General features: G+C 55.6%; 1 protein-coding gene across 3 annotated transcripts; it reads right to left on the reverse strand.

Annotated features, from left to right (window-relative positions):
- Positions 1 to 604: 604 nt before the first annotated feature.
- On the reverse strand, positions 605 to 16,624 carry TTYH1 (tweety family member 1). 3 transcript variants are annotated; one of them, XM_045817427.1, is made up of 14 exons: positions 16,433 to 16,624; positions 13,234 to 13,412; positions 11,290 to 11,401; positions 10,284 to 10,504; positions 7,974 to 8,069; positions 6,584 to 6,656; positions 6,297 to 6,372; positions 5,749 to 5,804; positions 5,494 to 5,586; positions 5,031 to 5,123; positions 2,066 to 2,208; positions 1,900 to 1,945; positions 1,647 to 1,727; positions 1,141 to 1,523 (listed from the first exon to the last, which is right to left on the reverse strand). In XM_045817427.1, the coding sequence occupies exons 1-13, from the start codon at positions 16,556 to 16,558 to the stop codon at positions 1,689 to 1,691; spliced, it is 1,353 nt and encodes a 450-aa protein (XP_045673383.1). In that variant the 5' UTR covers positions 16,559 to 16,624; the 3' UTR covers positions 1,141 to 1,523; positions 1,647 to 1,688. The 3 variants fall into 3 exon arrangements, with proteins under 3 accessions (XP_045673384.1, XP_045673382.1, XP_045673383.1); XM_045817426.1 differs by lacking the exon at positions 1,900 to 1,945 and having other exon boundaries at positions 607 to 1,523; XM_045817428.1 differs by lacking the exons at positions 1,900 to 1,945; positions 13,234 to 13,412; positions 16,433 to 16,624 and adding an exon at positions 11,538 to 11,610 and having other exon boundaries at positions 605 to 1,523.
- Between the last annotated feature and the right edge of the window lie 5,146 nt (positions 16,625 to 21,770).

Raw genomic sequence — 21,770 nt, forward strand, 5'->3', positions numbered from 1 at the left:
TTCATAGGATTGCAATTCACAGTCTCGGGAGCAGCATGTCTAAGTGCTCTGGTCCTTCGCTTCCTCGCCAGCACAGGATGTTAGCACTCCTTTAATTTTAATTTTATGAGAACTGGGTGGTGGGGAGGAGAAATGTGTTTCAATTACAGTTCTTAATTATCACGGTTTCAATGTCTTTTCATCTGTTTACTGGTGTTGGGATTTTCACTTCATTGGGTGTTCAACTTAGTTGCTTGTTTTTTTTTTTAAAGATTTTATTTATTTAATTTTAGAGTGGAAAGGGAGAAGGAAAGAGAGGGAGAGAAGCATCAATGTGTGGTTGCCTCTCACATGCCTCCTACTGGGGACATGGCCTGAAACCCAGGCATATGCCCTAACTGGGAATCGAACCAGTGACCCTTTGGTTCGTAGGCTGGCACTCAATCCACTGAGCCACACCAGCCAGGGCTAGTTGCTTGTTTTTAAGTTAGTTAGCCTTTTCCTCTGTGGAAGCTTTGTAGATTATATTTATGTAGTAAGAGTTATATATTTCTTTGCCATATGTAGTATTTCTTAAAAGAACAACACGATTTTCTCCAGACTATCAATTTGCCCCTTTATGGTATTATTTTTCATCCCACTATTTACACACTAGATGACCTTTTCCTTTCTGGCTTTAGGACGCTCACTGCCTCTAAGCATGGTATACAATATACAAGGTTCTCCTTCCTCTTGAAATACTTCTATCTCCTTGCCTACCCTGACATCTTTCACCCATCTTGTCTACAGAGTGTCTTCTTCCAGATGGAGATCTTACCCACGGTGTTAGCAATGATGTAAAATCATCCAGTCCTTTCCACCCTGACTTGAAATCTGTCTTCTGTCCTATCTACACATACCGGGATCTGTTTCTAGGTTGCCTCTTCCATCCCAGGGGTGACTGTTCTCCTGTTCAGGACACATGTACTGCTTTTAGAATCAGGAGGAAATGTTTGTTTGTTTGTTTGTTTGTTTTTCAGTAGCAATTCCTTTGGAACCACTGCACAGCCCAGGCAGGAGCAGAAACACTGGGCAGCCTGGAGGCCCAGCGGAAGGGAGACCCCCCCTGCCCCCACCTTCTGAGTGGAAGGGAGCTCCCCTCCAACCAGGAGGCCAGATTGAGGAGGGGAGAAATAGGAAGGACCCAGCTGCTTGTAAAATAAAGTCTTCCCTTTTATTTCAAATCAACCCATTCCCAAGTTAGTGCCACAAGGTGAGATCAGGGACCCTGAGCCCACCAGTGCATGGTGGGTGGGAGGGCACACATGTCTCTTCAAGGATGGCCCTGGTGGCCAAGGAGAAGGGCGTCCCCTCTCCGGCCAGCCCGGGGGCCCTGGCCTGCCCCTGTCCCACCATCAGCCCTCTCTCAGGGCAAAGGGCACAGAGAGAGAGGACAGGGCAGGAAGGCAGTCCTGTTTGGGGTGTCCGTGGCCAGGGGTGGTGTTAGTGGTGGGAGCCCAGTGAGGTTGGGTTAGTGGGGTCTTCTCTGGCCGCCAGGGAAGGAACTGCAGAGGGAGACAGAAACAGGGCACCGGATGCTGGGGGGAAGGCCACCACAATGCCCAGACTGGGAGAGGAGGAGGGCAGAGGCCATCTTGGAGAGCTGGGGTGTTACTTTGGCAACTCACCGGGGAGGAGGGGCTGGCTCCCGTCGGACGTGGAGAAGGGGCTCAGATAGATGACTGCCACTGCACAAAGCGCTTGGATTCCTGTGGGGGATTTGGAGTCAGAGGAGGGCATGACATGGGAGTCTGGCTCAGTCATGTGGGCCCCTCAGCCTCCTCCCTCGAACCCAGGAGTCCAGGCCTCCAGCCCCTCCTCCCTCCAACCCAGGAGTCCAGGACCCTAGCTCCTCCTCCCTCAGACTCAGGGATCCAGTACCTGAGGGTTGAAAGGGTCGTCATCGTCTGTGTCATCATAGTCGTCACTGGGGTGCAATGGGGGCAGTGGCAGAGAAGCAGGATGGGGGAATCCATCAGGAGGCTGGTCCCTCAGTGGCCACCACCCCTGCCAGCTTCCCCTCCCCCCTCCTCTCTCCCCTCCTGACCTGGGTGGGAACAGGGCCCAGGCGCGAGGCAGGCTGCAGAGGGTGGTGGCCAGGGCTCCCGCCGACAGGAGGGAGAAGAGCAGCAGGAAGAGCAGGCCTTCCAGGGCGTCTTCACATAGGCCGCGCAGGGCTGCGCCATAATCCTGGGTGGGTGGGGAGGGCATCAGTGGGTGGTGTCCCCTCCCTGTATGTCCTGTGCACCACTCAGACTGTCCTCCCGGCTGTGCAATGCTGGGCAAGTCACTCAGCCTCTCTGTGCCTCAGTTTCCTCACTGTCACACATGCTCAGCACACAGTAGGTGCTGTGGTCACTGTCATTATTACACCCACAGGTATGACCTCAAATCTCAGCCTCCCATGGGTCACTGAGAACCCCCCCACCCCATCCCCCACCCAGCAGATGCCAGTAGCACCTCCTCAGCTGTGACAACCAGACATATCCCCACACATTGCCCAGTGTTCCCTGGGCAAAACCGCTGGTCTTGGACAACACCTAGGATAACACTTAGAAGACCCCCTGTGTTGGAATTGCACCTTGTACATCACACACACTTGGTAAATCCAGCTGTTATCCCTGGAAATCATCAGGACCCCCCTTTACTGACTGCTTGGCCATCATGTATTTATTAGTGAGGACTGGCCAGGGGCCTGCCCTGAGCCTGCCCCACTGCAGGTTCTGGGAGACTTCAGTAACCAGCTTCTGCCCCCCCCCCCTCGCTGCAGCTGCCAAGAGAGGCAGTCTTGGGGCCCCACAGCCCAGATGGCACCAGCAGGAAGGAGCTGGGCCCAGGGGAGGTCTGGAGCGCTGAGACAGGATGCAGGCTGCTGTGACATCTCTGAGGAAGGGACGCAAGGGGCAAGACTGCAGACCAGGCAGGGCCAACCACACAGTCCCTGTGCAGGTCCCGCCCGAGAAGCAGAGACTGTTAATCTGCTGCGTGCAGGGGAATCCCTGGTGGGTTTAAGGTGGAGGAAGACCTTGATCGGATTGTGTTTAAAAGGCTGACCCAGCTGTTGGCTGTTGCTGGGAGAGCTGATGGGGACAGGAAGTGAGGGGGGTGGGGACAGGGAGGAGTCTCTGGCTGTGGGGCGGGAGGTGAACTGAGTGAGAACCAGGGTTGCAGCAGTGGGGATGTGTCCCTGGCACTCAGACTCCGGAGGGGTTTCAGAGGGAGGGCTGAAACATAGTTGTGGGAAGTGAGGACAAGAGAAAAAGGGATTTCCTGGGTTTCTGGCTTGAGCCCCTGCATGGGGGGGGGTCAGGATGGGGTGCCTGGTACTGAGCCAGTGAAGCCCAAGGGAGGTGCCCGTCAGGGCATTGGGGTTCTGCGGCGACAAGATCAGACACCCACGATGTCGTTTCATTCCCCTAACAGCTGTACAAAGGCAGAGCTCACGCTGCTGACTTCTGCAATGGCAGAATGGGCAAGCTGCTGGTCCAGACTCACACAGCCTGGAAGGGGCAGAGCTGGGACTGGCCCCAGGTCTGTCAGGCTTCAGAGCCCACCTTCCTGCCATGTCGTCCCTGAGCTCCCACATCCTGATTTTAATACAGGGGACCCTGAAGTCCAGATGGGGAAACAGGCTCTCATGATGATGCATGAGTGGACCACAGGGAGTCTGAGTCGCCCTCCTCCTCCCTCCCTTTCCTCCCTCATGAGGACCCCCGGGCTGTACTCCAGCCCACTGTCCATCTGGACCACAGAGAAATGTGAGGGCTATTTGAATAAAGAGCGGCGTGGCCTTCCAGCACATCCCACCTTTCTCAGCTCTGGTATTCAGCAGCTCTGACTATTGACTCAGTGCTGCCCCCATGCCCCATCGTTAGAGTGCCAGTTTCAGAAATTCGGGGGCAGTGGGAGCCATGGATGGGATCTGAACATGGCAAGGAGCAGCTCAGACTCGTCCTGTGGGACTGACGGGTCCCTCTGGGGGTCAGGTTGCCAGGTCCGACACAGGACACCCAGTTAGATTTGAATTTCAGATGCCCCATAGCAACAAAAACCTAGTACAGGTGTCTCCCCAGTGTGGCTGGGACACAATTAGAGTAAAAAGATACTCGTCATCTGCAGAATCTGGCAGCCTAATCAAGAGCCCATCTGGGCACAGACAGGGAAGGAAAGGAGGTGTGTGTCCTCAGGCCTGAACTGCAGCAGGCTCTTGGGGTTGGGGGGCTGGGGAGAGGGTGTCAGACAGTGGATGAGGACAGTCAGGAAGCAGAAGGGACAAGGCTGGGTGACTGCCCGGCTGTGGGGGCTAGGAGAATGAGAGAGGTGAGGACCCCGTGTATGGGCCAGCAGGGCGATCCAGCCCTGTGGACCTTACAACCCAAGTCTGTAAGACAGACAATAACAGCTGTTCCTTCCCGACAGCATTACTAGCGAGGGCTCGCTGAGACCCCAGAGCCCACAGTTAGTAAAGCCCACGCATGCACAGGGGGAAGGCTGATTTTCTCCTGAGCCCTCACAACCACCCAGTAAAGCAGGTCCCCTCTCCCTCATTTCACAGGGAAGGAAACCGAGCTTCAGGGACACATGCCTGCCAGGGGCCACGCAGCCCAGGTCGGAGCCCAGACTGGAAGGAGTCTGCGGGACACCGGGCTCTCTTTCTCCTGGGTGTCCTGCCCACCCCTGCCTCAGACGATGACAGCACGCACTCCACGAGGGCTTCACAGGTATTCACCCCCGAATCCTGGTTTTATAAGTGAGGAAACTGAGGCACAGGGACTTGCCTGAGGTCAGGAGCTAGGACTGGAACCCAGGCAGTCTCGCTCCGGAATTGACTAAGAAGCACAGCCTTTGGGAGGGAAGGAGGGACGAGGAGGAGGAGAAGAGAAGAGGTAGTCTTGGAGACATTGTCTTGGGGACAATGGGAAAAAGAACGGCAGGGTTCGAGGAGAAGAAGGACCTTCAGGGTCTAATCGGAGTCTCCCCGTGAGGATAATTTGGGGAGGGCCAGGAGTCACCTTGTGCAAGCTTCGACAGTGCAGTAGGGCCACCAGCTGGTGGAAGTTTCCTTCAGTCACATTTAACGTCTCCTCCAAAGACAGCAGAGGTTTCTGCGGTAAGAGCGGTGTGGTTATCCCACCGACTCCTTCCGTCAGTTGGTTGCGGGGCCCCGCCCATCTCTTCAGGCCCCGCCCACACAGACGGACCACACCCCCTTATTTTGGCTCTGCTCAGGACCACCCACCCCTCTTCCTGGCCCCGCCCACACTTCAGGACCACGGCCCACCACAGCCCCACCCATACCTGTCCCAAGGCCACGCCCGTCGACCCTCTCTTTCCCAGGCCCGCCCACATCCCAAGACCACACCCCTTAATTTCTATGGCCACGCCCAAAGACTCGCTCATTCCGTGGGCTCCGCCCACACCACTGGTCTGTCCCGGCCCTTGCCCTGGGAGCTGGGGTGTAGGGGGTCCGCCGACCTGTGCGGAAGGGAACTGGGGCACAGCTTCTCGCTCCAGGCCCTGCAGCTGGGAGTGGATGTTGGCCAGAGCTCGCTGGGACAGCGTCAGCCTCTGCAGGACACAGGGCACGAGGAGTACCCAATGGCCCATGCCCCCAGCCCACTCCTCTCTCAGGACACAGAACTGGGGGCTCCTTGCTCCTCCCTCAGGACCCCTAAGTCCAGGCTCCAGCCCCGCCCTCCCCCACCCCGTTCCCTGGCCCGCAGCCCTAACCTGTTGAAAGGGGTTGGAGACGGCCTGGTTGCAGAGGAAATAATAGTTCAGGATGTCTACGGGGGTGGGGGAAAAGGAGAGGTCGTGAGCCGGGGTGGGCCTCCGTTGGGAGGCAGGGGAGGCGTTGGGGGCAGGGCCCTGTCTTTCCACCCTCAGAGCCAGGGGCTCTCCCCAGCTCAGGACACGCCTGTGGTCCCAGTGGCCTGGCATTCTGAGACTGGCCAGTCGCCCAGCCGGGAGAAGCTTCTGCTCTGGCCACAGCCCCAAAACACGCTGGTCTCCACACTCTCTGGGACCCCCTGCTTCTGAGGTGGTCTGCTTGACTACATTGTGCTGCCCCCAGTTGCCCCAAGTGGCCAAACCCTCCATCCCTCAGGCCTCGCCCCCTCTCTGGAGCCCATCATCTTTACCCCCCTGTCTTTTTCAGCCCACCCAGGAGGTGCTGAGAGCTTCAGGGACAGGGCAGCCTGGCCGCCTCTGGGCACTCCCACCCCACCCCAGGCAGAACTGAGCACAGAGGCCTGTGTGCCCTAGACCAGTGGGCTCACCTGAGCCAAGCCCAGTCTCCTCCTGGGTCAGGTTCAGGACGTAGATGTCTGGACTGGAGCAGAAGTCACTGAGGCCCTGAGAGAGGCAGAGGGAAAGGGGGCTCAGACCATAAACTGTCCCAATGACACACTCCCACGGACTCAGTGCCCCCAGCCTCCTCCCTCAGACCCAGGAGCCCAGGCCCCCAGCCCCTTCAGGACCTAGAACCTGTGACCCAGGCCCCCATGTCCTTTCTCTCAGGACCAAAGGCACCAGCCCCACACCTGCCCCAGGGCCCTGCACTCACCACAGCTGTAGCTGCCTCCAGGCCCAGGGAGCCCCAGCTCAGGACGAGAACCACAAGACTCATCACAGTCATCCTGTGGGGGCAGGGACTGGACTTGAGGTTCTGAATCTTTCCACTTTGCCTCTTCCCTTCCCCCACCCCAGGTCCCATCACAGCTCTACCCCCAACCTCTGGAACCCAGAGGGTCAGAATTAGGGGCAGAGACATTGGAGCGGGGCATGGACCTGTGGTTGCTGACATCAAATTGAACATCTGGTCCCTGCCCCGGGTGGAGTTGAGGGGCAGGGGTGGACAGTGAGAAGGGCCCTGGGCTGGCAGGACTCAGCCCACTCTGCCTCATCTTCTCTGGGACTCTGGGGGGGCCACTGCCCAGCGCTGGGCCCCATGTCCCAGATTTGAATTCCTCAGAACCCTGTTTTTGCCAAGCACACTCTCAGGTTCTCTCTTGGTTAGCCACCTGCTCACCCAGGCTCCTCCTTCCAGGAGTGCAGCTCCAGGGCTGAAATTGCCTCCTGGTTTTTCCCTGGGGATGGGGTTTGTAGGGCTAGGACAGGAGGGTGGGCAGCAAGCAAGAAAGGCAACTGGTTGGTGGGGGTGGGGGCAAACCAAGGTCCCTGGGCCCGACCATGGCTCAGACCAGCTGGGGCCATGTTTCGTCATCTCCAAGCCTCTGGGGGGGCCAGGGGGCATGGGTGGGTGGGACAACAGGACCTGTCATCCCAGAAGGAGTGGGGGGATGACAATGGGCAGCACCAGTGCCATCGCATCCCCCAACCACCACCCCAGGGACAGGGAGGAGGCCAGGGCTCCTCCCAATGGGACAGGCTGGCCTGAGTTGACTCTGGCACCAGCACTTCCTGGCTGGGCAGCCCTGGGCAAGTGGCCCGACCACTCTGTGCCCCAATCTCCCCCTCGGTTAAATGGAAGGAAAGCGCCTCCCAGCGGGATCGGTGGGAGGGTTCCAGAAGAACATGGGGTGTGTGGAAGGAGCCCCAGTGCCACGTCATGGCCAAGCAGCCTCAGACATGGTCGCCTCCTGCCTCTGGTCCCTCATCTGCCCGACTGGCTCCTGGCAGACACCTCCTTCGCAGGTTGTGGTGACGGTTGAAGGAGTCGGCCCTCCTGACATGGCCCTCCTCGGATGTCAGTGCTCACTGCCATCCTCGGCAGCAGCATCATTCCATAGGCAAGCTAGGATTTCCCGCACTTCCCACTGCAAGGAGGCCCAGCCTGGGGCGACGTTCTGTAGAGGGCATGGGGGTCCATGGGACAAAGAAATGACTCCATGGGAGCCCAGGGGGGACCCGTGGCCCCTTTCTCAAGAATGCTGTGGGGTGGCACTCAGGCCCCTGCGCTGTGACAGGAGCCTGCTGAGGGAGCCCAGACTCACACAATCACCAGCCACTTGCTCTGCTTCGCCAGGCCCAGCAGGGTGAAGAGGCAGACCAGCAGCTCCAGGAGCAGCAGGAGGACGTAGGCCAGCCACCTGGGGAGGGGGCGGAGGGGACAGCAGGGGGGTGAAGGTCAAGCAGCAAATCCAGCCTTCCAGAGCTCAGGCCCCAGAGTCTACCTGGACACCAATCCCTGTCACCAGGTCTGACCTCAGGCCACAGCCCAGCTCATCTGTGAAATGAGTGTACTGGGAGGCGGGCCACCCTCGCCTTCTATAAAGAGCACAGGTCCCAGGGTCAGAGCAGCTGGGACCATACTGACTGGACCAAGCACCAGCTCTGTGACCTGTGACCTTGCACATGTGATCTGACCTCAGAGCCCAGCCCCCCGCCCTACCTGCAGAGAGGAGCACCCAGCACCATGTTGTACGACCTAAGGGTGCGGTGGATCTGCAGGCAGGCTGCCTGAGTCTCCACTCTTTAGCCCTGTATAACTTAGTCTCAGTAACTCTGCCTCTTGTGCCTCAGTTTCTCCACCTGTTACGGGGGTGGTAAACAGCAGCACCTGCTTCCGGAGGCTGCTGTGAGGCTGATGAGTGAGGGCACAGGCACGTGGACACACTTAAATCCCAGCTTGAATATGAGTAAGGGAACTTTAAGTGTTAATTAGTGATTCAGTACCAGCCAATAAACAATGTACTCCGGAGAGGAGAGTGTATGTGAGGCCACAGCACAGGCTGGCCATGTCATCAGTGCTCCATAAATAGCATGCTCCAGGGGCCCCATGTTGCTGTGCAGGAGCTGGGGTCCCTGAGTGGTCCCAGGTGGCCTCCAGGCCTTTGCTTTGCAAATGCCCACTGCCAGCTCATGCCACCAGCTTTGGGCAGGTGGCCAGTCCTGCTCTAAGCACTGGCCGTGAACATCTGCTGTTAAACCTCAGCAAACTCTGCCAGCAAAGCCTCCCCCCGTCCAGGCCGACTTCCTTCGAGGAAGCTGGCCCCGTTGTTTGAGGGACTGGAAAGTGCCAGGCACTCCAGGGCTTTTTCCTGTTGCTGGTGGGTCCGCCTCACCTTGGCGTGGTCTGCAGGGTGACCGCAGCCAACCTGGGAGGGGTGGAGGCCAGCCTGTGTGGTCCCTGGTCTTGCCCACCACGGAGAACCTGGACTTGCTGTGACTCAGGTGTGTCTGAGACCCTGTGAGGCATCCCTTAGGGCCTGCTTCAGCCCTGTCTACCTCAAGTCTCCCATCTCTGCCCCCTCACCTGGGCCGGGCCCTCAGAGGGTGTCTTTTTGGATGAGTGAGAGAAATAACTCTTAGTGGATGAAGTAACGAGGACTTCATCACGGTGGCTGTCCCAGAAGTCTGTCTAACTTGTTCTGTCCCCTCCTTCACATGGCACCTTCTCAGTGTGGCCTTCCGGACCCCCCACTCAAGCTGTCAGCTTCTGTCCACAGCGCACGCCACCCCCCACCCCTTAATGTTCTCCAAAGCTCTGTCCACCCAGTGCATCAGGACATTCAATAACTGGTCCCCCCTCTGGAAAACAGCGGAAATCCCTCTCTGCTTCATTTATTACCCTTGGCAGGAGTCCCTCTCTGCTTTGTTCCTTGCTGTATGTTATAAAAACCTACATTTTACAAACACCTGTATAATGCGTGCTAGTCACTTGACAGATGCCAACTCACTGGAACCTCAACAATCTAATAAGCGGGGGAGGGGCGCTATCCTTTATTCCCATTTCACAGATGGGGACATGGAGGCACGGAGCTGGAGAGGAATGGGTTAAGGTCGTGTGGTTACAGACTGGCCATCTGGCTTCAGAGCGCATGCCCCTAGCCATGTGGGTTGCCAGTCTCTCTCACCAAAAGGTGCTAAATAAGACTTTGTTGAATGGACACAGGTGTCAAATGGACGGCTGAGGGAGTGAACTCCTTAACAGGTTATCCAGAAATGAGGAAGTACAAGAGTGAATTAATGAATGTGGGAGTCAAGGAATGGATGAATGAATGAATGAATAAATGGGGGGACTGTGTAATGGATGAGTAGCTGGTGTGAGGGTGGGCACCACTTGGTCCAGCTCTGGACAGCAGGGGTTCTCAGCCTGGTTACTGCTGACAGAACAGACCCTCCTTGCTGTGAGGACCATCCTCAGAACTGCAGGGTGTAAAGCAGCATCCCTGGCCTCCACCCACCAGGTGCCCAGTTGTGACGACCAATTGTGTCTCAACTCAGATGTCACCCAATGCCCATGGGGCACAACCCCCCAGGCTGAAAACCCCTGCCACAGAGTAAGAAGTTTGGTCACCCACCTGTATTCCTCCACAAAGGACACATCTTCGGCCACCTGCAGAGGGCTCAGGGGCACCCCCTGCCAGAAGGCCAGCCCCTGGAGCTGCTGGGCCACAACCTCTGCCTGCCGCCGAGCCCCCCGGGTGGCAGCCACCAGCTCTGTACGCTGTGTCAGCACCTCCTCCAGGGTGGTCAGCTCTGTCCTCACCGCCTCCTCCAGCCTCTCCACCATCTCTAGCACCTGGGTGCAGGGGTGGGTCTGGGGTCAGGGGAGGGCATTCCCATGGGGCCCAGGGGCAGGGGATGGGGTTGTGAAATAGGAAGGAGCAACAGCAGGTGTCTGATATCTGGGGCTTGGGTATCTGTGACCAAGGCAGGGATAGAGGGGGCTCTCTGGTCCCCTCCTGTGGCCTCCGTCGGGAGCTCTGCGTGGTCAGTGGCTTGAACCAACCCCAGCTGGAGGATTCAGTCTGGGGTCCTGGGTCTGACTGTTCGTTCACATCTGACTTTCTGAGTCTGGGGTCTTGTCTGTGTTCCATGGTCCAGGGCCTGCCCAGGACATGAATTCTGAGGTCTGAGTTCAAGCTGGGGCTGGGGATGAGGCCTCTGGTCTGGGCCCTGGGATCTTGACACTGAGACCAAGTTTGCACTGGGGCCAAGCATCAGGTCTCGGGGCAGGGGAGGGTCACTGGTGTTTGCTCTCCATCTAGTTCCGGCTCTAAGTTAAAGTCCAGGGCTGTGGCTGGGGGTGTGTGTGGGGTCTGGGTTTGAGCCCCAAGTCCCAGATCTGGAGTGTGGTTTGGAGAGAGTCTCATGTGAGGCTTGGATTTGCATTCAGGGTTGGGGGGTTGGTGGTACAGTCTGAATCTTAAATTCTGAGCCTGGGGTCCTAAATTTTAGGTCTCAAGTCTTGGCTCTGGAGTTTGGATTCCGTTTCCCTGGAATGGGGGCCCTTGGCCCCGGAATGTGGGGAACCAGTGTGGAGGTGATGGGGTGGGATCTGGCCGCTGCCTGCCGGCCCCTCACCAGGTGGTCAATGGCGCTGAGCGTGTGGTTGGCGTGCACCAGTGCGGAGCTGAGCTGGGCCACCCCATCACTGGTCTCGCTGTTGCCATAGAAACCGATGCCAATGCCCGCGCTGTGAGAAGGAGGGACAGGGAATCACAACGGGTCCTGGGACCCCGGGGGCCGCCGTCCCCCACCCCCTCACACACCCATTCCCGCCTCCCACCCTGCCCCCACCCTATTGGGCGAGCCCATCGTGGGAAAAGAACCTCTCCAGGCTAGCCCCCACCGGTTGCCACGGTAACGGGAAGGCCTCACTCCCCCGGCCGAGGGACGTCATTGTGATGCTAATGGTAGGTGGAGTGGAGAGGGGAGGGTACCCCAGATTTAACTCGCGCCTCACCGGAGCGGAACCCCTGCCCCGCCCAGCCCCAGGATGGCCAGTGTTCCCCACACCCATGACAGCTGCGTCTCCTCCACCCTTTCCTAAGTATCCAGGGTCCTCAGCACCTGTCCCTTCCAGTCCAGCCGTCCCCCCCCCCCCACACCCTGGGGTTTCCCAGGAGTTCAGGCTCCCAGCCACCATCTCCTGGGGGACCTGAGCCTGGAGCTCCCGGCCACCCCCCCCCCCTCACCCGCGGGACCCAAGCTTCTGGCCAGCTGGGAGCCAAGCAAGGGATTGTGGGCGCCCCCGCCCCTCCGCGGCCAGCACACAGAGCTCCATTGTGGGGCCTGAATGGCCCTTACCCCCCACTCCAGTGTGTCCCTCCGCGGAGGGGTCGGGGCCAGACAGCGAAGGAGGGAGCGGGACGCCCTCCCAGTTCCCAGCCGCCGCGCAGGCTCCCGCCCCCAGCCCTGGGACCCGACGCCCGCGCGCGCCCCCGCCCATTGTCCACAGTTCCACAAAGCCGCTCTTGTTCCCTGGCCGCGGGGGCCGGCCGTGTCTCTCCCCCACCGGGCCTTTGTCCGCCTGCCCCGTCCACCCCCACTCAGGAGGGCCTCGAGAGGAAGCATCTTGGACGCAGGCCGCTCAGCCGCCGCCTCCACAAACACCCCCAAGCACATACACTGCGCCAGGAGGTGATGGAGTGGCCACGGTCGCGGGTGGGAGTGCCGGCTTCCGGGCCACTCCCCCGGTCCAGGCAGGTCTCTCGGGGCCCTAATCTGTGCGATAGGACAGCTGCCCTGTCCTAGTGTGTGTGCATGGGTGGGGGTTGGGGGGCTGCCGGGAGGGCTGTGCTGGAAGCTGGCCCTTGGTTTTGGTGTGCAAAACGCTCCCCTCCTCCGCCCCTGGGGGTGTCCCAGAAGCTCCCAGGGGTTCGAGGCCCTGAATCCCCACTCTGCTGCTTGGACCACGTGGCCTGGCTGGTTCCCCTGAATCTTCCTTTTTCAAAACTTGGAGTGACATCCCTGAGTCCAGCAGGGTTACATCGGGTGAGCAAGACCAGAGTTATTGTCTGTCTCCCAGACCAGAACCTCTGCGCCCTGAGGGCAGTGACCAGCCAGGCTTGGTCACTATTCTCTGGCACATAGTAGGTACTCAAGGAGTGGTTGTTGAATGAATGAATGAATTCATGAATTTACTGGGAGTACAGATGTGAGCTGGGCCCTGTATTTAACCTCTCATTCAACCTTATCACTAGGAGGTGAGTGTTAACGTAATACCCATTTTAGAGATGTGGCAACTGAGGGGAGGGGCACTATATTGCTTCCCCAGGTGGCACAGCCATTCAGTGGCAGAGCACCAAACCGAGGCAGTCTCACTGCCCAGCTCTTCACCCCAACCCTGTCCTGCCAGGGCAGCTGCCCTGGGAAAGTCAAGTGTCTTGAACCTCAGTTTCTCCATCCATCAAATGGGGACAACTTTGCTTGTGGCTGAAGTGGGATTCTAGGACACTACAGGAAGCCTGACAGAGCTTGGGGAACCCTGTCCCCACTCCCCCACCCACCCTGGGGCCCCATTACCAGCCGACGAGAAGAGCAGCGATGCAGCTCCAGGTGACACAGCCTCCCCCGGGTGGGGGGCTCTTGGTGCCGGGGGGCTCGGGGGGCCGGCAGCAGCAGACTCGGATGAGGTAGGCAGCAATGAGAATGAGGCTGAGGCCCAGACCCAGGCCGGCCAAGGCTGCCACCAGCAACAGGGCCTGGGGAAGGGAGGACATGGGGCCTCAGAGGGGCTCGGGCTCCATCTCAGCTCCGCTGGAGGGTGGCACCCAGGGTCTCAGCGGTGGAGGGAGACATCCCTCCAGACTGGGGGCCAAGTCCACCCTGGGATAACAGGTTTGTGGGGAGAGATGGGGTCCCCAGCCCCCCAGGCTGGAGGCTGGGACTCTGTGATTTGGAACTGGGTCAATGGGAGGCCCAAGTTTTGGGTTCTAGTTCTACTTGGCCCACCCACGGCTGTTTGGTGTTCGGCAGGGCCCTGCCCCTCTCTGAGTCTCAGGTTTCTCCTCAACCAGGTAGTCGGATGGAGCATCTCTCAGGACTGAAACCCAGAACAGCGGGATCTGGGAGTGGATGGGGGCTCCTCTTCCTGGAGATGTGTGTGAGGCTGGGGGTGGCGGGCTTCTCCCCTCCTCCCTGCTGGTCCACCCCACTCGCTGCTCACTCTCTGTCCCCTGCTGCTGAGCTCTGCACACCCACCACAGTGTGAGTCTGTCACCCAGGGACTCATGGGGAGGGGGTGTGACAGCCTCGCAGAGGGAGAGAGAGAGAGTGTAAGACTCAGAGATGGAGACTGAGAGAGTGAAGACAGAGCAGGGGGCAGGAGGGCGGCAGGCTCAGAGAGAGATGGGAAGTAGAGACTCAAAGACAGGAGAGGTAGACAGAGACAGAGATGGAGAGAGACCCAAAGGGTGGAAGGATGGAGGGAGGGAGGGAGGGAAAGTGTGTCTGTGATTAGAAGCGGGGGGTGGGGTTTCTCCATGACGCAGGACTTTACAGGGGAGGCATTACAGTCTTGTCATCTCCATAGATGCTCAGAGTGGGGCGGGGCTTCACCTGGAGCCACACAGCATGGTAGGGACAACATCAGGGACAGAATCAGACTTCTGGACTTACTCATGCTGTTTCCCCTAAACCAGTGTCTCTGTGTTTGTGCTCACAGTGCTGTGTGTGAGCGTGTGACGAGTTTGTGGAGTGTTTGTGTTTCTGGCTGTGTGACAGATGTGTTATCTCTGACTGAGTTTGTCTGTCATGGGATAATACACCTAAGTGTGTGTGTGTGCATGCACGTGTGAGTATATGTGTGTCTCTATGAGAGCACCTGTATCTGCAAGTGTGAGAGAGTGACATGGGGGCATCTCTGTGTTTCTGGCACAATTCCCTTCATCTCAGTGGGTCTCTCAGGTGGTGTGTGTGAGAGAGAGAGAAAAAGAGTAAGTGTGTGAGTGTGGGTGGGTGTCATGTATCAATGGGAGCATGAGTGTGCAAATGTGTATGTGAGCATGTGTGTGTATGTGTGTGACTGAGTGCAAGAATGCGTGTGTATACGTGAAGGTGTGTGTATATGTGAAGGTGTGTGTATATGAGTATATATGTGTTTATATATGCGTACATGTGAGTATGGGTGTGTATGTGTCTGTAGGAGTGTGTGAGTGGTCTGTGAATATGTGTGTGAGAATATGTGTGTGTATTTCCATGTATGCATGTGAATGTATATGTGTCTATGTGAGTGTGAGGGTGTATACATGTGAGCATGAAAATGTGTGTGTGTATGTAGGAGTGTGTGTACAAATGAGTGAGTGTGAGTGTGAATATAGGTGTGTATATGAGTGTGTGTGTGTTGTGTCCCCAGCTCAGGGTCACCAGAGCCCTGATCATTTCCCAGCTGTGCCCACTGTGGTGACCTCCTGGAGGGCAACGTCCCCTCCTGGGGTGTGTGACTCTGTGCCCTCTGGTCTCTGTGCTGTCACCCTGGCTGTAATTGTTGGGGGGGGGTTTAGCCTGCCCAAGTGCCCCAGGCAGTCACGGGGTCTGGGACGTGAGTGGCTGTGTGGGCACCTGCGTGGGACAGTCTCTTTGGCCGTGAGCAGGCATCGGACGGCGTTGGAGGTGGTGGTTGTGTAACAGGGGCTGTGGGACAGGGGCTGCAGTCCCCTTTGGTGGGGAGCGGGCGCGTGCGGGAGGCAGGGAGGAGCTGCTCAGGCTGGCACAGCCGTGACCCAAATAGCTCAGAATACAGCACACATCCCCCTCTCCGCGTTTCTGGGACCCCCCCCCCTTGTGCTAAGCTCTCCAGTTCCCAGCCCTGGTCGCAGCGGCTCCCCAGGACAGATCCAAGGGGTCTAGACCCTACAGGCAGGGCCCAGGACCCATCCTGGGCCCCACCAGGACACCCAGTCCCCCCACCCCATCCGAGGCTCAACCAAGCTTTGCTCATTAAGCTCAAAGTCAAGGACTTCAATTTAACTGGGTCAGAGGACAGTTCTTTGGCCCCTCTTGGAGCTGGCCCAGGCCGGGCCCCCTTCCCCAGAGACCGGGGGTTCAGTAAGTTTCCCACGCCACCCCACCCCACCCTTGGGACCGTGTCTGTCCTCAGCTCCCCAAGCCGAACCTCACCCCCATCTCCCCACCCCGGCCCCTCCAGCACCCTGACCGCCCCTTCTGTCCTGAGAGGGGCTGCAAGCCTCCTCTTCCAACACCTTCATCTCATGTTCCCTGCCCTGGCCCGAATCCCCTCACCCCCTTCCCCGGCTCAGGTCTCAGCCCTGTCCCAGAACCAGAACCCGGGCACCTCCAGCCTTTCTCCTCTCCACCCCTGATCAGCTCCTCTCTCTGGCGCCCCACCTTCAGTGGACTGTCCATCCTATGAGGGAAGGGTCATCTTTTAGGACGCCTAGTCCCCACTGGTGACCCTGAGCGCTAGTCTTCCAGGCAGTTCTCAGAGACCCTGAGATGCAAGGACCCCCATTCTCTTCCCTCCTCGGGGACTCAGGGGTCCAGGCCACTAGTCCTCTCTCATTTAAGCGGCGAGGTGTTTGGTCCCCCCAGCGCCCGTCCCAGGGGAACCTCCAGGAATGGGAGCCCCGCGTGCCTCCTCCTTCAGACACCCCAAAGTCGGGGCCCGGCCCTCACCCTCAGAGAACGCAGGGGTCTGTCACCCAGCGCCCTTCTCTCGCGGGACCCAGAACCACTGGCCCCCAGCCCCCGCGCCCGCTCCCACCTGCTGGTATTCCTGCTCTTGGGGCGCGAAGCCGCTGGGCACCGGACGGAGCTGGAAGTCGGCGCGGGGCAGCTGATGTAGCAGATGCACCCAGGCCGAGGGTCGGTAGCCCGGGGGCTCCCCCATGGCCCCGGGGGAGGGCGCGCGGGGCGGACGCCGGGGCTGCGGGAGCCTCGGTGAGAGAGCGGGGCGCGGGCGGAGCGGGGTCTGGCTGGGCTCTGGGGAGCGCAGCGGGGGGGAGGAAGGGGGCGGGGGGCGGAGATTGGGGGGGTGGAGGCGGGAGGCGCGGGCCGGGCGGGCGTGGTGCTGCCCCTGGCGGCGGCAGTGGGGACTGCGTCGTGGCGGGTGGGCCCCCAGCGTGCCTGCTGCTCCGTGACCGCTCCCACCTGCGGCGCGCGCGCGCAGGTACCGCTCATCCTCGTCCCTAGATGGCCGCTCATGCTGTTAGGTCACCGTACAACCCTCACGTCCGGGCAAAGGTCGCTAGTATCTGCACAGCTTTTTACAAATAATGGCAGTCTGATCAGCAACAACAACAAATCCTCAATTCCCTGTGTCAGCGCGCTCTCACCTGTAAAGTACGCCTCCTTTGGGGTAAAAGCCTCTCCTGCCTAAAAAAAAAAAAAACACAAAAAAACCCAAAAAAAACTGTGTAAGGACACAGCTTCTAAACACCAACTTTCCTCTGAGTGTACAGGCCGCTCCAGAATACCCCTGCATACCCTGGTGAGGACCCCTCGCTTCTGTGTAAGACCCCTCCCACCAGAAGACCCCCCGCATTGTGTCTTCCTAAGGATCCCTCCAAAGGATTGCTCCATGCACTTAAGGATCTCCCTGTGCCTCGCCTCCACACTTTACAGCTTACAGGCACTGCCTATGTTGAGTATCTCAGGAACCCACTGGTGCCACACTGATACCAGGGGAGGTAGAGACCCTCGAAGGGGACCTGCTCACTTGGATGTCACCACCCAGGCAGTCATAGCTGGAGATAAAATAAGGTCCCCAGGAATCTGCCCCAGGGATCTTCCCAGCCCCATGGAGCAGGGCTAGACTTTGCGACTTGTGGTCCCCACACCAGGCGTCTCTTGGGGGGCAGGAGATGGGTGGGAGGAAGAAGGGGCAGTGAGCACTCCACTTGTCTCATTCCAGTGTTTTGTCCCAGATTGGTGCGAAAGGGATGGGCTCATCGCCCATGCCATTACTAGAGAGAGAAATTATGGTGATTGTGGTGGTGGTGATATGATATTGGTGATGGTCCTGATGATGATGGTGATGGTGATGATGATGATGGTAATGGTGATGATGATGATGGTGATGGTGATCATGAGGATAGTGATGGTGATGATGGAGACAAGAAGAGTAACTATAGCTGCCCCCTCACACACACTCATACACACCCCACTCTGTTTTACTCCCCTCAGAAAAAGGTCTCCGTGGATTGAATCTCCCTCTTTGTTTCTCTCTGCTTCGCTCTGGCTCTTTCTCTCGTGCCCAGCTCTTTGTCGCTCTCACACAGGGTTTGGGTCCCAGATGCCTGCATTCTGGTGTCTTTAGAGAATTGCTTTATCCTGCATTGACTAAGCCCAAGGCATCCTTCCTCAGGTACGGGAGACCTGAGATGTTATCTTGTGGAAGTGTGCTGGCTTGCCCTTCTCCTGTCCTTGTTCCCTCTGTCTGTTTCTGCTGGGGAAGACAGATGGTTATTCCAGGGTGGTCTTCGAGCATTTATTTCTAGGAGTTTTATCTGAACACCATTCCAATACCATCTGAAACTTGACAGGTGTTAATTCACGGCTTGGGTGCCTGAGAACCCCCCAGTGGGGGGTGGCTCAGAGCAGCCAATGCCATATGGGGAGAGGGATGCAGCATCGCCAGATGTTCTACATTTCCAAGAGAAGACAGAAATCTGGATATTTTTAAAAGCAAAATCCCTCAGCTCTTAAATGTTAAAACTAATTCAAATTAAAAAAATACTGTGTGGGCCAAATAAAACCTGTCCGTGGGTTGGAGCTGGCTGGTTTGTAAGCTCTGGTCTAGCCAGACGCTGAGCAGCATAGTGTGGATGGGCAAATGGAGGATGGGGGGAGCCCAGAAAGGCTGAGAAGGAGCAGCCAGGGAGGTGGGAGGAAAGCCAGGGAGAGGCAGCAATGCCACCTCCTCCAGGAAGGCTCCCTGACCAGCCTCTCTTGACAGAAAATGGGGCAGGTCCTGGCTCCAGGGCTCAGCATGGGTTCCTGTGACTTTAATTCAGATTTCCCTAAGTGGTTGTGAGTGCATATACTATGAGTAGATTGAGATAATGTTCTAGAGCATAAAACATGAATTGATGATGGCAGAGTCATCAGAACTGTGGTTATAACTGAGAAGGTGGGGACAGAGCTGAGTAGGAAAGGGGTTGAGGGAACTTTTTGGGTGATGGCATTGTTCTGTATCTTGATACAGGTTTTGGCTGTCCAGGGGTCTGCATTTATAGTACACTTAAGATTTGTGCATTTTATGACAAATTTTACCTCAAAAGAAAAATAAGAACTCCCAGTTAATGGTATGCATGCTTAAGATTGGGGGTGGGGAAGTATAGTGGTGTCTATAGTTTCCTTCAAAAATAACATAAGCCCTGGCTGGTGTAGCTCAGTGGATTGAATGCTGGTCTGGGAACCAAAGGGTCACTAGTTCAATTCCCAGTCAGGGCACATGCCTAGGTTGCAGGCCAGGTCCCCAGTAGGAGGTGCGTGAGAAGCAACCACACATCGATGTTTCTCTCCCTCTCCCCCCCTCCCCCTCTCTCTAAAACTAATAAATAGAATCTTTTAAAAATAATATAAGATGGATTGACAGAAAGGTACATATGTAATAAAGCAAAATATAAGTGGTAGAGTCTAGGTGTTGGGGACCTAGGTATTCCTATAATATTCTATTTTTTTCAGCTTTATTGAGATACAACTATATGTAACACTGTGTAAGTTTAAGGTATACAAAGTGATGATTGGATGCATGTATATATTGCAAAATGATTGCCACAGAAAGTTAACATGCATATTACCTCACATAGTTACCTTTTCACATGTCTGTGGTGAGGACTTGCAAAATCTACTCTCTTAGCAACTTTCAAGTACACAATACAGTATTCTTTTTTCCTTTTTTTTAAAATTGTATTTATTTATTTTTAGAGAGAAGAGAAGGGTGGGAGAAAGAGAGGGAGAGAAACATCAATGTGTGGTTGCCTCTCACACACCCGCCACTGGGGACCTGGCCTGCAACCTAGGCATGTGCCCTGACTGGGAATCAAACTGGGGACCCTTTGGTTTGCAGGCTGGTGCTCAATCCAGTGAGCTACACCAGCCAGGGCTCACTGTGGTACAGTATTCTTAACTCTAGTCCCCAGAACTCATTCATCTTATAACTGGAAGCTTGTGCCATTTTGATCAACTCCATCTACTATTCTCCATGCCTGGTAACTAGGAATCTGTTCTCTAATTTTATGTTGTGTTTTTTTTTTTTATTTTACATGTAAGTAAAATCATACAGTATTTGTCTTTTTCTCTAGAACTTATTTCACTTTAACATAGTAGCCTCTAGTTCCATCCGTGTTGTTGAAAATGGCAGGAGTTCCTACTTTTTATGACCAAGTAATATTTCCTATTGTGTGTGAATATCTCATTTTCTTTATTTATTCATCTATGGGCAGACACTTAGGTTGTTTTCATACTTTGGCTATTGTGAATAATGCTGCGATGAACATGGGTTGTAGAAATCTCTTCGAGATAATGATTTCAATTCCTTTGGATAAATCCCTAGGAGTGGAATTGCTGAGTCAAAAGGCAGTTCTATTTTTAATTTTTTGAGGAACCTCCATACTGTTTTCCACAGGGACTGCACCAGTCTGCATTCCCACCCACAGTGCACATGGGTTCCCTTTTCTCCACATCCTCGCCAGCTCTTGTCATTGGTTGATTTGCTGATGATAATCATTCTGGCAGGTGTGACATATCATTGTGGTTTGAATTTGCATCTGTCTGAGGATTACTGACATTGAGCATCTTTACATTTGTCTGCTGGCCATCAGTGTGTCATCTTTGGAGAAGTGTCTATTCAGGTCCTTTGCTGATTTTATAATTAGATTATTTGTCCTTTTTCACTGTAATATTCTTTTAATGTTTTTGTATGTTCAAAATTTTTCATAGTAAAATGTTGAGAGAAGGGGCAGAGTATATTTAGAGAAATGAAATAGATCAAGTAGTATTGGATTGTAAACCAAATATAAAGAAATATATCCACAGCTCCAAAATGATACATATAATTGACTGAATAAAGTAATAAATGGGAGAGAACAGACAACTCTCCGATGCAGAAGAATTCCAAATAATTCACATGAATATTCTTCCCTTGAGGACATGGAGAGTAATTCCTGACTACAGAACAGCATGCTCAAGGGGCAAAAACTAAAAACCTTTCCCTTAAGATCAGGAACAAGATGGGGATGTCTGCTTTCACCACTCTTATTCGACATATTGGTGGATCACCACAGTGGGGAAGTCCTAGTCATAGCAATCAGACAAGAAGAAGAAATTAAAGGCACCCAAATTGGAAAGGAGAGGTAAAATGTTCATTATTTACAGGTGGCATGATACTGTATGTAGAGAACCCTAAGGATTCCACATACACACACACACACACACACACACACACACACACAAACCCAACTACTAGAACTGACCATAAAATCCATAAAGTAGCAGGATACAAAATAAATATCCAAAATTCAATTGCATTTCTATATACCAATAATGAACTCTCAGAAAAGAAAATGCCATTTACAATTGCATCAAAAAGCCCCCCCCCAAAAAAAAACAACAAAATCAAAAACCCCACCTAGGAATAAATTTGACCAAGGATGTAAAAGACCTGTACTTGGAAAATCATAAGACCCTGGAGAAAGAAACGAGAAGATACAAATAAGTGGAAGCTCATATGTGTTCACGGGTGGGAAGAATTAACATCGTTAAAGAGAATGGCCTGACAGTTGTGGGGGGTGGGGGCAGCAGGGAGAAACCTGACCGACAGCATCAGTCGAGGGTTCCAGGTGGACATCGACAGGGATAAGTAACACCCAACACCCACTGGTGTACAATGTGGTCTCCTGGGTCGAGATCCTGAAACAGAAGGACATCGGGAAACACTGAGACCCGAGTGAAATGAGGACTTTCCTTAGCAATGACCTGCCCACACTGGCTCAGGAGTTGCCACCAAAGCACCGTGGTAATGTCAGATGTTAGCAGCAGGGGAAACTCTGTACTATCCTTACGACTTTTCTGTCCATTTAAAACTATTCTAAGATTTT

The sequence above is a fragment of the Phyllostomus hastatus genome, unplaced genomic scaffold, assembly GCF_019186645.2.
Source record: "Phyllostomus hastatus isolate PE091 unplaced genomic scaffold, TTU_PhHast_1.1 phas_scaffold_261, whole genome shotgun sequence".
In the NCBI taxonomy this organism is placed as follows: domain Eukaryota; kingdom Metazoa; phylum Chordata; class Mammalia; order Chiroptera; family Phyllostomidae; genus Phyllostomus; species Phyllostomus hastatus.

Bases quoted from the DNA above. Each gene is read 5' to 3' on its own strand.
- TTYH1 (XM_045817426.1), bottom strand. From the start codon at position 16,558: ATGGGGGAGCCCCCGGGCTACCGACCCTCGGCCTGGGTGCATCTGCTA. The intron at 8,070-10,283 runs GTGGGTGACCAA...CCCCCTCCCCAG, and splicing joins TCCTTTGTGGAGGAATACAG to GTGGCTGGCCTACGTCCTCC. The intron at 5,124-5,493 runs GTCGGCGGACCC...CTCTTACCGCAG, and splicing joins CCCAGTTCCCTTCCGCACAG to AAACCTCTGCTGTCTTTGGA.